Genomic DNA, 12378 nt, shown 5'->3' with positions numbered 1-12378 from the left:
TTAATTCATCCATGCAAAGCCACGCATCTTAATTTACAATTAAAAACTCGTCCATTTCATATTGGTAAATTCTCAAATTAGCTATTATAAAATATCATAACGAACCTGTTATCGGTATAACCAAGCTGGTACCCTAAGATGCTGCCGTGGCTTGCGTTGGGGAACGGAGGACTCCAACTCAGTCGAACCGATCTAGAAGTTGACGACACGAGCTGCGAATAATAAAAGTTTAATTAACATTAAAGGTTAAATAAGAATAATATGCATACTTAGTTCAGGGGTAAGGTCGGGGATGTGATTAATCCATTGAAAAGAAACGAATTTTTTTATATCGATTTCTAGTTTAGTGACATTAAAGTTTGTTCATGGAACGAAACCAATTTACATCTAAGCAAAATAACATTTCAGTAGCGAAAACATTAATTTTTATTTCAATGTCCTTCCAGAGAAGAATAATTGATTTAGAATGTAAAATATGAAAGAAATATATTCTGCAAAACATGAATAAAGACATTGAACAGTGACAGTTAATTAGTGCGTGTAACCTTCATTATTCATCAAGATGTCATATCAAGCGCATCGGAGACATCAACTTAACAGCATACAATGTATGCTGTACAATGCAATACAATGTATGCAATACTGCTAACAACTTTGCACGAAAAATCAAATTTCGATGTTTGTTACCTTAAAATTATATCATAATTTCTTTCAGTGTGCAAGTGAGAACTTTGGTAAGTGAAAGTTGAATGAATTTAATTATTTGATATGGAAATATAGTAAAAACATATCGTATAATTGTATACTTGAATTATTCATCCTAGTTCTCGTGCGTTGGAGCTCACGATAGTACGTTTTCGTTAACCAAGACATCGCATTTTATAAAACGACAATTTTTACCCTAAAAGTTTACCCTAAATTTACCATTTACCCTACAAATATTGAAATTAATATGAGAAGAAAAATAACATTATTTCAGGAGCTCTAGCTGCTAACCCGGATGTTCCTGGGGTAACCCGTAGGTTTCTCCTCAAGAGTGGTGACGAGAAGGGCTTTAGAAGGGATGCTCTTGCCGACCCTGTTGACGGCAGTGACCCGCAACACGTATTCCGTGGCTGGCGACAAATGGTCCAGCCGAATCCTGGCTTCTTGAGCCTGAACTTCCCGCACCGATCCTGAGAGTGAATAGTAACCATGCATGCAGAATTTTAAAGCTTTGAATTGATTTTGTTAACAGCTGTTGCATAATATGAAAATCTACTGATACTCTGGACGTAGAACAAATATTAGAAAATTATTAACCAAAAAATATATGATACGAAATTACATACAACTTGAGAGGAGACATAAAATTAGGCGAGGAAGAAATAAAGTGAAGAAAAGTCGATATACAAAATTTTACGAAGACTTATTAAACTACCACAGTTTATTCAGAAATATTTCGTTGCCCTTTAAATAAAGAAGGCTGATGGAGAATAAATTGTTTACCGTCATTATCAGTGATGGTGACAGTGTAAGACATGACAGGCACAGCAGCACTGCTCGTGACCGGTGCTGTGACAGCGTCCCACCACAGCACGAGGGACCGAGACGTCGCGTCCGTCACACGTACGCCTGACGGGGTCACCGGCACGTCTGCAATAACAATGAGCATGGAGGTATATTAAATTCATATTATTTTTTTTCGGTCGAACTGATTACTGTATAGCGTAGTAACGTTGTAAAGCAACGCCTATTATATATAACTTCAAAACGGAAAATAATTCTATCTTCATTGCAAAATAAAAGGTTTCAATGCAATTGAGCATTATTGAAATAAAATTGATGTTCCGATCAAATCTATTAATTCTTTGGATGATGAAAATTACTTAAGCTCTGCAAGGAAATCAGAGAGTTCATCCCTAGGTAAGTAAAATTTCATTTACAATAATAAGTAATGTTACAGTGAACTGCCATGCTTGGATTTAAACTGTAAAAGGCATCTTAAAATTTTCGAGTTCAATATTAGTTTCAAAATATTTTTGCCACCTCATCTTTGCTGTCCGAATAAGTCGTCTTGAAGAATTTCATCGGATTACAAAATAAGCACGCATCAAATTTTAAGCAGAATTTGCCTATCGCAGAAGTTGCCAACACTGATGGACAAGTAATACCATGCACTGTGTACATGGTTGCTTAAGATCACGATATTGAGCTTCAATGAAAACGTTTGCATCGAGTATAGGATCCAATAGAATTTGAGATTAAAAAAAAAAAACACTTTTTTTGAGATTTTTCTTTAAGCATCAACAATCCGGTACAAATTAAGTGAGTCCATGCTCATTATCTGGATTTAAGAGATCACTACAATAAGTTTTAATCATAAAATCACCATTCTGCGTTGAGATATATTAATACTAATGATAAAAATAATGATGATAAAATAACTGTATGATAATTATAATAATAATATTTGGTCTGTAGTAACGCCATCCATGTGAAGCACTGTACCCACCCTGCACCAGAAGCTGATATTCCGCAGTGCGCGCGCCGTGCGCGTTCGACGCCTGACACTCGTAGGTGCCAGAGTCAGCCGAGCGAGCCTGCTGCACCGTCAGCAGCAGCGCCACCCCACCGGCGTCTTCCGCCTTCACTTCCGATTGAATCCTGGCGAAAAAAAAGATAAACAAAGGCATGATTAATTATTTTCTTGGGATTAATTTTTGTTTCTTCAGTTTGAGAGAAATTTCATTACTCCTGAGTTGTGAGTGTTGTCTTCGTCTGTAGTAGTGAATCCAGTAAACAGGAAGCTAAAAATGTCAACGATCGGAAATGTTTCAGCTAATTCACGATTCGCGTTTTTTAAGCGCGAATGAAATAACAGAAGAATGTAAGAAAAATGTTCATATATCAATAAAAATATCATTATAATCCATGAAACGTGTCAAAAAACAAAAGTAAACCTGGAAAAATACGCATAAGAACAAGAAAAGGTAGGTAGGGGACAGAAAAGACATAAAGAAGAAAAGACGGAAAGAAGAAAAGACGGAAAAATTAAAAGCATTCAAATCGAAACATAATAAGACAAATTTTGAAACACGAGGCTGAAAAGAACACGAGACCAAAAAATGACACGGACCTCTGAGATGAGAAGAGCGGCTGTCCAGCGCTAGTCCAGGAGACGGCCAGCGGAGCGTCCCCCATGACCCGACACCTGAGGGAGGCGGCGTCCCCCACCATCACCTCCACCGGCTTGGGGGGGTCGGGGAACCAGGGCGGCTCTGATCACCAAGCAAATAACCAGGAAATTATATTGATGGTTAAACTTAAATATTAATTCACAGGCGAAAAAAAAGAAAGCTCGGGATTTGAAAAAAGAAGTAAAATACTGAACAAAGGTGTCAAGCTTTCTTACCTTAGCAAAGTGGTACGCACAATATTTGTGCGTCCAAAAATATGAAAAATTGTATGAATACTTTAAAAACATTGAATGAGAGTAATAGTTTTGAAGATGCAGGCCAAGAGAGTCATGGGAATAGTCTAATAGATACCTTTTAAGATGTATATGAATATTCTGATAGCTGAAAATTTCCAAATTTAACTGAATTTTATTGAATAGAATGTAGGGAATAAAATCTGAAATACTCTCTGAGAACGACAATTTTTTTGGTGGGGGGGGGGGGAATTCTAATGTATAATAAAAAATTCTCTCAGATTGTGTGGATGTGAAATTCTGAAATGTATTGCATGAATGTGGCTCAGAGTTAATTCAGAACAATTACACGGGAACAATCAAGTCATGATACGGCGTAATTAGGTCGGATTACGTGTTAATGAGCGTATGTAATTATGATCATTTAGAGGCCCAGTCGAAACAATGCAGCACGGCGCCTCGTGGTCCTCGTGATAAATCATGATGAGCATATTTTATAAATGCGGTTGAATATATTCACGCTCACCTACCAGTAAATTATTAAAAGGTTAGATAAATCATAAAGTTGAGTTCGTAAGGCAGAGCTTCAAATGATTTAGAATATCTTCGATGCAAAAATCATCAGGCAGCAGAAGTAATCTTAATTTCAAATGCCATGAGAAAAACTGGTATAGAATCGAATATGGCAGAAAATAGGCTTTTATTTTTGCCAAATTTCAATTCACATTATAGGTAAATACATGAATTTATGCATGAAGAGAATAGAAACACATTTTGTATATCGTTCGTATGTTTTCACGAGCTTGAAAAATATTTTATTAACTTTCCTTCTAAACGCTTCTTGTTTTAAGGAGACGAAAGTATAAAAAGTTAGGTATACTATTTAAAAGTTAGTGTTCTTTATTGGGCGCTAAAACAAATGAAACCCCTGCAATGAAATTCTGATAAGCAAACGCGATAAGCCCTGTTCCTGTCTGAACCGCAGCGGTCAACGGACCTAATGAGATCAACGTGGTTAACCAGATAAGTTAATCATATTACGCGGCTGCTTGATCGCGCTGGGTGCATCAACGCACTAAATATTACATTAAAATAGCAGAGATTTTTACGGACATTCTGTAGCAAATACCAGTTTTTACAGTTTTACGGTAAAATGGGATACTATGCACACAATGGGAGACCACAGATTCTACAACGCAACCGCAACCGGAGAATAAATAGTAAATAATAGCAAAGTATAAAATTTTTTACTGAATAGAAAATTCTATGCAGTGAACTTTCAAAGCATATTCACTAAAAAAATATTGCAGTTTAGGATGCATACAAAAGTTGTATGCTCAATGTCACTTCTTGTCCTACAAAATTTTCTCAATAAACGAGCTGCCTTGCCAACAGATTTATCATTCAACCAATTCTTCAATTTTACACTATAAAATTGCAAAAACAGCATTTTTTAATTTTCATGCCAGCATTTTTATATTAATAATTTTAAAAAATGATAATTTCTCATTTTCATATCTTTTCTCGTGAGCTACCAGTGCAAAACTAGGAAATAATCTCAACCGTCGGTTGAGCTTATATTCCAACCATCTAATCATGGTTGTGCGGCCGTCGAAAACCAGTATCGATAAGTTCGCAGCCATAGCTGTTGCCGAACGTAACTCTTCTATTGGCTGAGTTTTTTTATTCAGTGAGATGAAGTAGACATCTGGTACAAACAATTTGGTCGTAGGCTGAATATGGAGAGCGATCAAAGATAGGTTTGCGGCCACATCTGTCGCCTGGTCGATCAATCATAATTCCCGTGCGACTACAATTAGACGGTTAGAATGAATATTAGAAGATTAGAATGAAGATTAGAAGATGAGAATGCGTCTTGTCAAGCTGCTACTGAATTCAGATCAAGACTTGAGGACGCATTCGGTGGCTTGAGCACAGCATCAACTATATAGAGATGTAATCAAATCCGATCCGTTTTGACTGCCATAAGTAATAAATTGAAAGCAGTAATTTTTTATTCGGGAACTGAAACGTTACGCAAATTTCTAGCTACAGCGCAACTAAATCACTATAATAAACGTGAGCTGAGGCACTATAAAGTCTGTTATCTCACCGCTGACAGACACCGTAATGACTTTGGACAGTCCAGGCCCGACTCCGTTCCTTGCTTGGCAGCTGTAGCGCCCCTCGTGTCGGCGCTCAGCCTTGTTTATCACAAGCGAGCTGTTGCCGCTGCCGCCTCCTCTCAGTTGCTGCTTTTCCGAGCCCGAGGACCGGAAAGCAACCAAATCCGCAGTACCGGACGTAGCACTCACTCCGAAACTGGCAGCTGCAAAATGCAGGGCCTTCCAGTTGCCGGATTCTGGAGAAAAATAAAACATTTTTAAAGCTGGTTCCAATTTTTCATAGAATCCAGGCCTTTCATTTAGCAGAATGGAAATTAAAGCTGAAATTAAAGAACAAATGTTAATGTGGAAAAACGGTTCAAGATGATTTTCGGCAGAAAGGCTATGCGATTTATTAGCTGGACAGAAATTAATTTTAGAATTACATTATTTTCATCTATTGACCAAACTTTAAATTAATCCTAACATTAAAAGAAATGTTAATCTCAAAATGTTTTCCTTTAATCTTAAAATTAATGTGAAGCTACTGAATTCAGATCAAGACTTAAGGACGCATTCGGTGGCTTGAGCGCAACATTTCATCAACTATGTAGAGATGTAATCAAATCCGATCCGTTTTGACTGCCATAAGTAATAAATTGAAAGCAGTAATTTTTTATTCGGGAACTGAAACGTTACGCAAATTTCTAGCTACAGCGCAACTAAATCACTATAATAAACGTGAGCTGAGGCACTATAAAGTCTGTTATCTCACCGCTGACAGACACCGTAATGACTTTGGACAGTCCAGGCCCGACTCCGTTCCTTGCTTGGCAGCTGTAGCGCCCCTCGTGTCGGCGCTCAGCCTTGTTTATCACAAGCGAGCTGTTGCCGCTGCCACCACCTCTCAACGGCTGCTTTTCCGAGACCGAGGACCGGAAAGCAACCAAATCCGCAGTACCGGACGTAGCACTCACTCCGAAACTGGCAGCTGCAAAATGCAGGGCCTTCCAGTTGCCGGATTCTGGAGAAAAATAAAACATTTTTAAAGCTGGTTCCAATTTTTCATAGAATCCAGGCCTTTCATTTAGCAGAATGGAAATTAAAGCTGAAATTAAAGAACAAATGTTAATGTGGAAAAACGGTTCAAGATGATTTTCGGCAGAAAGGCTATGCGATTTATTAGCTGGACAGAAATTAATTTTAGAATTACATTATTTTCATCTATTGACCAAACTTTAAATTAATCCTAACATTAAAAGAAATGTTAATCTCAAAATGTTTTCCTTTAATCTTAAAATTAAGGAAAATTAAAGGAAAAATACACATCGATAGTTGAGCAATTTAACAAAATTAGTATAGGTTGTCAGAATTTGTTTCTATAAGCAGGTTTTATTGAAGACCATTGAATTTGTTTTATTGAACATTTTCTTATAAGTTTTCTCAATTTATCCGACAATATTTTTCGTTTGCATTGGTAAATTGAAAATCAGAGTACTGATGGACATTTTTAATTCGTTAACGACGTTCCGAAGGTCTCAATAATTCGTTGTCAAATTACAAGACGCATTGAGTGATGAAATTTGGATTGACATAAGTACAAAATCATGTGAATAGGATACTACTCAAAACTCAGAATTTGATTAGAAATAATTACAAATTCACCGAAATATGAAGATGATCAAGAAATAAAGCCCCAAAAATTACCTCGAAAACCGTCTCAAGGTTTTGAAAAATTCAGTAGTTTGGAGGTTGACGGCTAGAGTCCGATCCTTAATGATGAGGGCCTCAGCTATCGTCAGTCGGTTGGCGTCGGGGCATCGCATGACGACTATCATCGGGGTATATTATCATCGGGCTCACAACTACGACATTAAGTCGACGTCTCACGGGCCACATTCAGGCAACACTCTACGGACTGAAGGACTCTCTCCCTGTTTCTTCCCTCTGAGTTTCCATCAATATGTGCGAATGCGTTCTTCGTTGCATTATAAGATGTACGGAAACAAAGTTTCATAAAAAATTGTAGTAAGATCTATATTCCTTTAAATTAAATTTGCGCAAAAACAAATAGAACATTCCCACATGGAGGAAGGTGCATGGAAGGAAGATGATTACCGGTTTGATGCTTCCAAGTGACAGTAGGCGCAGGGTTTCCAGTAGCGCTGCACGGCACATGCAGCGCTGCTGCCAGGGCAACGCTGGCATCGTGGGGCACTTCCTGCCATTCCGGTGGCACTGGCAAAAATTAAATAATTGACTTCAATTGAATATATGACAATCTTGATGATGTGGCATTCATTTACCATGAGCATCGGGGTGGAACATCTTTTTCAAGCAATATTTATTGAGAAAATGAAAGTTCTCAATAAATGAAAATTTGTTCCACAAACATCTTTCTTCGTTCGCAGACGATTGATGGAGAAATAACTTTTCAAAACAGCAGTGTTTTTTATTAGCTTTATTGAGGAAATTTATGGTGAAGAAAATGAAAGAGCTTCAAGTTATAATTTACGTTAATGTGTTTAAATTTGTGTATGTCAGAAAAATTTACGTAATTTGTCATGAAAAGTTATTATGAACAATGAACGAATTATCAACAAAGAGTTAAGCGGCGCTACATTATAATGTTTTCAAATCTGCCATGAATATTCTGGGAAATAAAATATTTGGCAGCCAATGTATCTACAATTGTACACAGTTCCAAATTATCAACCACATCTCATTCACGAACCTTTAACTGAAAGGATGGCCGATGACTGCGTCGTGTGCCCGGCGTTAGAGGCGGAACAAGTGTAGTTCCCGGAGTGATGCGCTTTGGCTATGGCAATGACCAGCACGGAAGTGAATTCATTAAGCTGCGATATTTCCAAATCTGGAGAAATTGACGGATCCAAAAGAAGACCGTCTTTGAGCCATCGAATGGTGATTGGCGTGTCGCCTTCTTGCACAAGACATGTCGCTTGAGCTCGCATGCCGGAACGAGTGCCTTTAGAGAACACGATGGGGGCCAAGCGAGGAGGAACTGCTTCGTCAGCAGGACAAGTAGGAAGAAGAGGTGCTTCCATTAGGGCATTTATTGGGATAGCTATTTGCTACATATACCTGGAATTTGTTAATACAGCAAATTGATTTATGTGTGCCGTCAAAGCGAGTGGATGTTGTCAAACTAGGAATGAGCGCCTCTTCAGTGTAAGTTATTAAAACCATCAGTAGTATCAAATGATTCAGATATAGTATCTCACAAAATAAATAAAACACAACGTGTAGCAATTATTTTAAATTCAAGATCAACAAACAATAAACTTTTTCAACCACAAAACAACATCATTTTATTCAAACGCGAATCTACAACAGTTGAAAAATACCTCACCCGTGACAGTGAGTGTGAATGCCTGCGTGTCTGAGCGTCCCTGCCGGTCCCAGGCCGTACACGCATAAGTGCCCTCGTCTGCCGCACGCGTCACGTCCGTGAGCTGCAGCGTCCCGCCCTCGTCCACAGACTGGTGGTCGCTGGACGGCAGCTCTTCTCCGTCTGTTGTCACGTTAACATCAGGCTCATTAGAAGCTTTCATTCGTTTCATTGTATTCGTTTCTTATAGTCAATCAACTAGGAACATTAATTAAAGAATACTAATGGCTTGAGTTGATATGTTGATAAGGTCACATGGTCATGCTTAACCTTTAAAAAAATTTAACTGCGAGTGTTATCAAGATAAGTTTAATATCAAAATTTTCAAAAAGAAGTAATTGGTCAGAAATGCTTATGCAAAAAGGTAAAAATAAGAATATATAGCGACTACTTAAATTCAGGTGCAGACCCATCACGGACCTATTGATAACATGACACGTATTAACCCATTACGAACCTGTTGATAATGTGATAATGTGACACGTATTGACCCATCACGAACCTGTTGATAACGTGACACGTATTGATCCATCACGAACCTATTGATAACATGACACGTATTAACCCATCACGAACCTGCTGATAACGTGACACGTATTGACCCATCACGAACCTGTTGATAACATGACACGTATTAACCCATCACGAACCTGTTGATAATGTGACACGTATTGACCCATCACGAACCTGTTGATAACGTGACACGTAAACGAACAAGTCAATTGCATTTCAACTTTCAAGACATGTAGAGGAGAAAATTTATTACAAAATAATGAGCAATTTCATCTTAGAGACTAATATCGATTCAAGAGAAAGAAAAACAAATTAAGAGTGTTAAAAGTCAGACTCGACCGCATCTTTGAGAAAAGCAAGTGTTCCGCTTTTACTGGAATGACGGCCAAATATAAGAAAAAGACATTAACACCTGCAACACATTCTCCTCCTTGCTGAGTACTATGACGAAGCAATCATTACCTCTCTTCAACGATTTCTCTCTCAAAAAATGTTAATTCGACATCGAAAATCGCATTACATGACATTACAACGCAGACTTAATCTTATACCGTTCTACTGTAGTTGCAGCAACGGCACAACCGAAAAAAAGATAAAATACATCAGTTCTGAGACATTCTAACAAATATTCTACGAGGTCAAGACTACCAAATGCCAACCGATGAAGCGTGAAATTCACTCTTAGATTTCCTGGACAGCTTAACCCGCGCTGCCGAACTCATTGGAGCGCGAGAGCAAAAGGCCGGAAACAGCACTGAAGTTTACGTGGTAAATACCAAGCGGACGGTCCCCTAGATCGCAGAAAGCTCCCGAGTTGGTATCCGTGTATGCAAGAAATCGCTGGCTTTTGCTGGTGTTTGCGAGGCTGCCGCAATTTAACGCAAGGTTTACCCGAGTAATATGGAGTGATGTTTATACTGCGGGCGCCTCCTGGAGATAAAATATTGGAGCGTCCGGTGGAGGCAAACGCTAAAGTTTACGTAGGGACTTTGTTGTCTTTAAAATGTTTCTCTAGATCGATATAAATTAATAGGATTGTAACACTATTCTTATTCTTACTTCTATGACTTTTTTAACAACTGAGTTCTAGCGCAGACTTCCTCAATATTGAAGGGTTCAACCCAACGTTCCAAGAAAAAAAAAACTTTGTTCATTACTTGTAAAAAAAAACAAGTAAAGTACGACACAAGACACAATAAGTTATTAGATATTTTATTCGAAAGTGTTCAGTGCCATTTTCTTTCAAATTATATCGCCATGTAAAAATAGAAATTTTGACCCTTAGTTTCAAATGAAGCATAATAAAACTGACCTTGGTGGCCATGCAATTGAGTCTTACTATTCCCATGCTTGCAAGTCACTGGACATTTGTTGCTCACTTCTTGGCTGGCAATGGATGCTGGAATGGAAAAGAATTATTCAAAACACGTGAGCAGTAACGTCGCTTATCATTTTTTTTAACGCCGGGAAGCCTTGTCTGCTGAGACCATAATATCTCAGGCGCTTTTTCGACGCCTAAAATTATTCATGGGAGAATGAAGTAATTTGCAAGCCGTCTACGCTCGGCGTGCTCGACGAAGCCCTGAAGTGAAAGCCTTGCAAGGACTCGAGGGAAGCCAAAGATAAAACTGGGACTGCTCCAACCAGTGACGCCCCGTTACACGATTCAGAGACTCAGGGAAAGCTATCGAAATTCGAAATTTCGGTTTAGGGGGCGGAAAAAAAGCTGTGTGCGACGGCAATAAATTTATAGACGACTAATATGCCCAAGGGACACACTTGGCTTCAAGAAAGATGACGGTGTAGGGGCAATAAATACATGCGTGACCTACCAAAAATGATCTCGGTGGAATGGTATCGAATATTAGTTATGCCGACCGTTCACAATATTCGAAATGATTAAGAAAATGACTTCCATGCACAAATCTAGGCAATCGGGCAATAGCTCAAAAAGCAAAACACGGGACTCCAGAGATCGCCCGCTGTAGAACACAAGCCTGTTCAAGGTTTGTACCAAACAAAAGCTAGAAACATTTTTAAACAGAGGGAACAAGTCTGAAGTTATGAGCTCACAGGCACTCCGGAAATTACACGAGCACTCTAGACTCTAGAGGGATAACAGCTGACAATGAGCTACTCGCAATAATTAACCGTAGTTAACAATTCAAATAATTTAACGTATCGCCTAAGATAATTCTGTGCATAAAATTCTCATGAACATGCGAAGTTGATGCAGAGGGTTATTCTCTCTCCCCCGAAGACATGGATTGCTGGATCAGCCGCTAAGCCTCAATATCAGCTAAAAAAAATGAGAAGTCAACTTATCTGGCTGTGTGACTGTGGCAGAGGGAAGCCGTCCAGGGTCCAGGTGATGTGTGGCGTGGGTGTGGCAGTTACCTGTGTGACTGTGGCAGAGGGAAGCCGTCCAGGGTCCAGGTGATGTGTGGCGTGGGTGTGGCAGTTACCTGTGTGACTGTGGCAGAGGGAAGCCGTCCAGGGTCCAGGTGATGTGTGGCGTGGGTGTGGCAGTTACCTGTGTGACTGTGGCAGAGGGAAGCCGTCCAGGGTCCAGGTGATGTGTGGCGTGGGTGTGGCAGTTACCTGTGTGACTGTGGCAGAGGGAAGCCGTCCAGGGTCCAGGTGATGTGTGGCGTGGGTGTGGCGCGGGCGATGCACTTCAGGGACACGGCAGGCCCAGGCTGCAGCGTGTGCGCGATGAAGCGGTACACGAGGCGCGGTGTGGAGGCTGTGTGAGACGAAATTTTTGCAAAACCTGTGATTTAAAGATTATTTTTTAGAATTATTTTCCAGTTTCCTCGGTATTTGTAAACTTGAAAACCTCAATTCAAATAATAACCTTCAGCCAACTCACTTATTTGTTTACTTTCAGGAAAGTTCCAGTTATCTTTTGGAATAAAATTGGACTACACAAAAAA

The 12378-nt window shown here is 39.2% G+C and overlaps 1 protein-coding gene across 1 annotated transcript in view; it reads right to left on the bottom strand.

The window, feature by feature from the left end:
- LOC108667774 (Down syndrome cell adhesion molecule-like protein Dscam2) overlaps positions 1-12378 on the bottom strand; it is a 33263-nt gene that overhangs the window by 11633 nt on the left and 9252 nt on the right. Inside the window, exons 10-21 of the mRNA XM_047879571.1 lie at positions 12044-12215; positions 9469-9542; positions 8891-9052; positions 8252-8542; positions 7636-7755; positions 6293-6541; positions 5526-5774; positions 3119-3260; positions 2495-2646; positions 1489-1635; positions 997-1175; positions 106-212 (exon numbers count right to left, since the gene is read on the bottom strand). Coding sequence (XP_047735527.1) covers positions 106-212; positions 997-1175; positions 1489-1635; positions 2495-2646; positions 3119-3260; positions 5526-5774; positions 6293-6541; positions 7636-7755; positions 8252-8542; positions 8891-9052; positions 9469-9542; positions 12044-12215 — 2044 coding nt within the window. The remainder of the gene's footprint in view (positions 1-105; positions 213-996; positions 1176-1488; positions 1636-2494; positions 2647-3118; positions 3261-5525; positions 5775-6292; positions 6542-7635; positions 7756-8251; positions 8543-8890; positions 9053-9468; positions 9543-12043; positions 12216-12378) is intronic.

Source organism: Hyalella azteca, unplaced genomic scaffold (genome assembly GCF_000764305.2).
Source record: "Hyalella azteca isolate HAZT.00-mixed unplaced genomic scaffold, Hazt_2.0.2 contig3349, whole genome shotgun sequence".
NCBI lineage: Eukaryota > Metazoa > Arthropoda > Malacostraca > Amphipoda > Hyalellidae > Hyalella > Hyalella azteca.
This window is presented reverse-complemented; position numbering and strand designations above follow the sequence as displayed.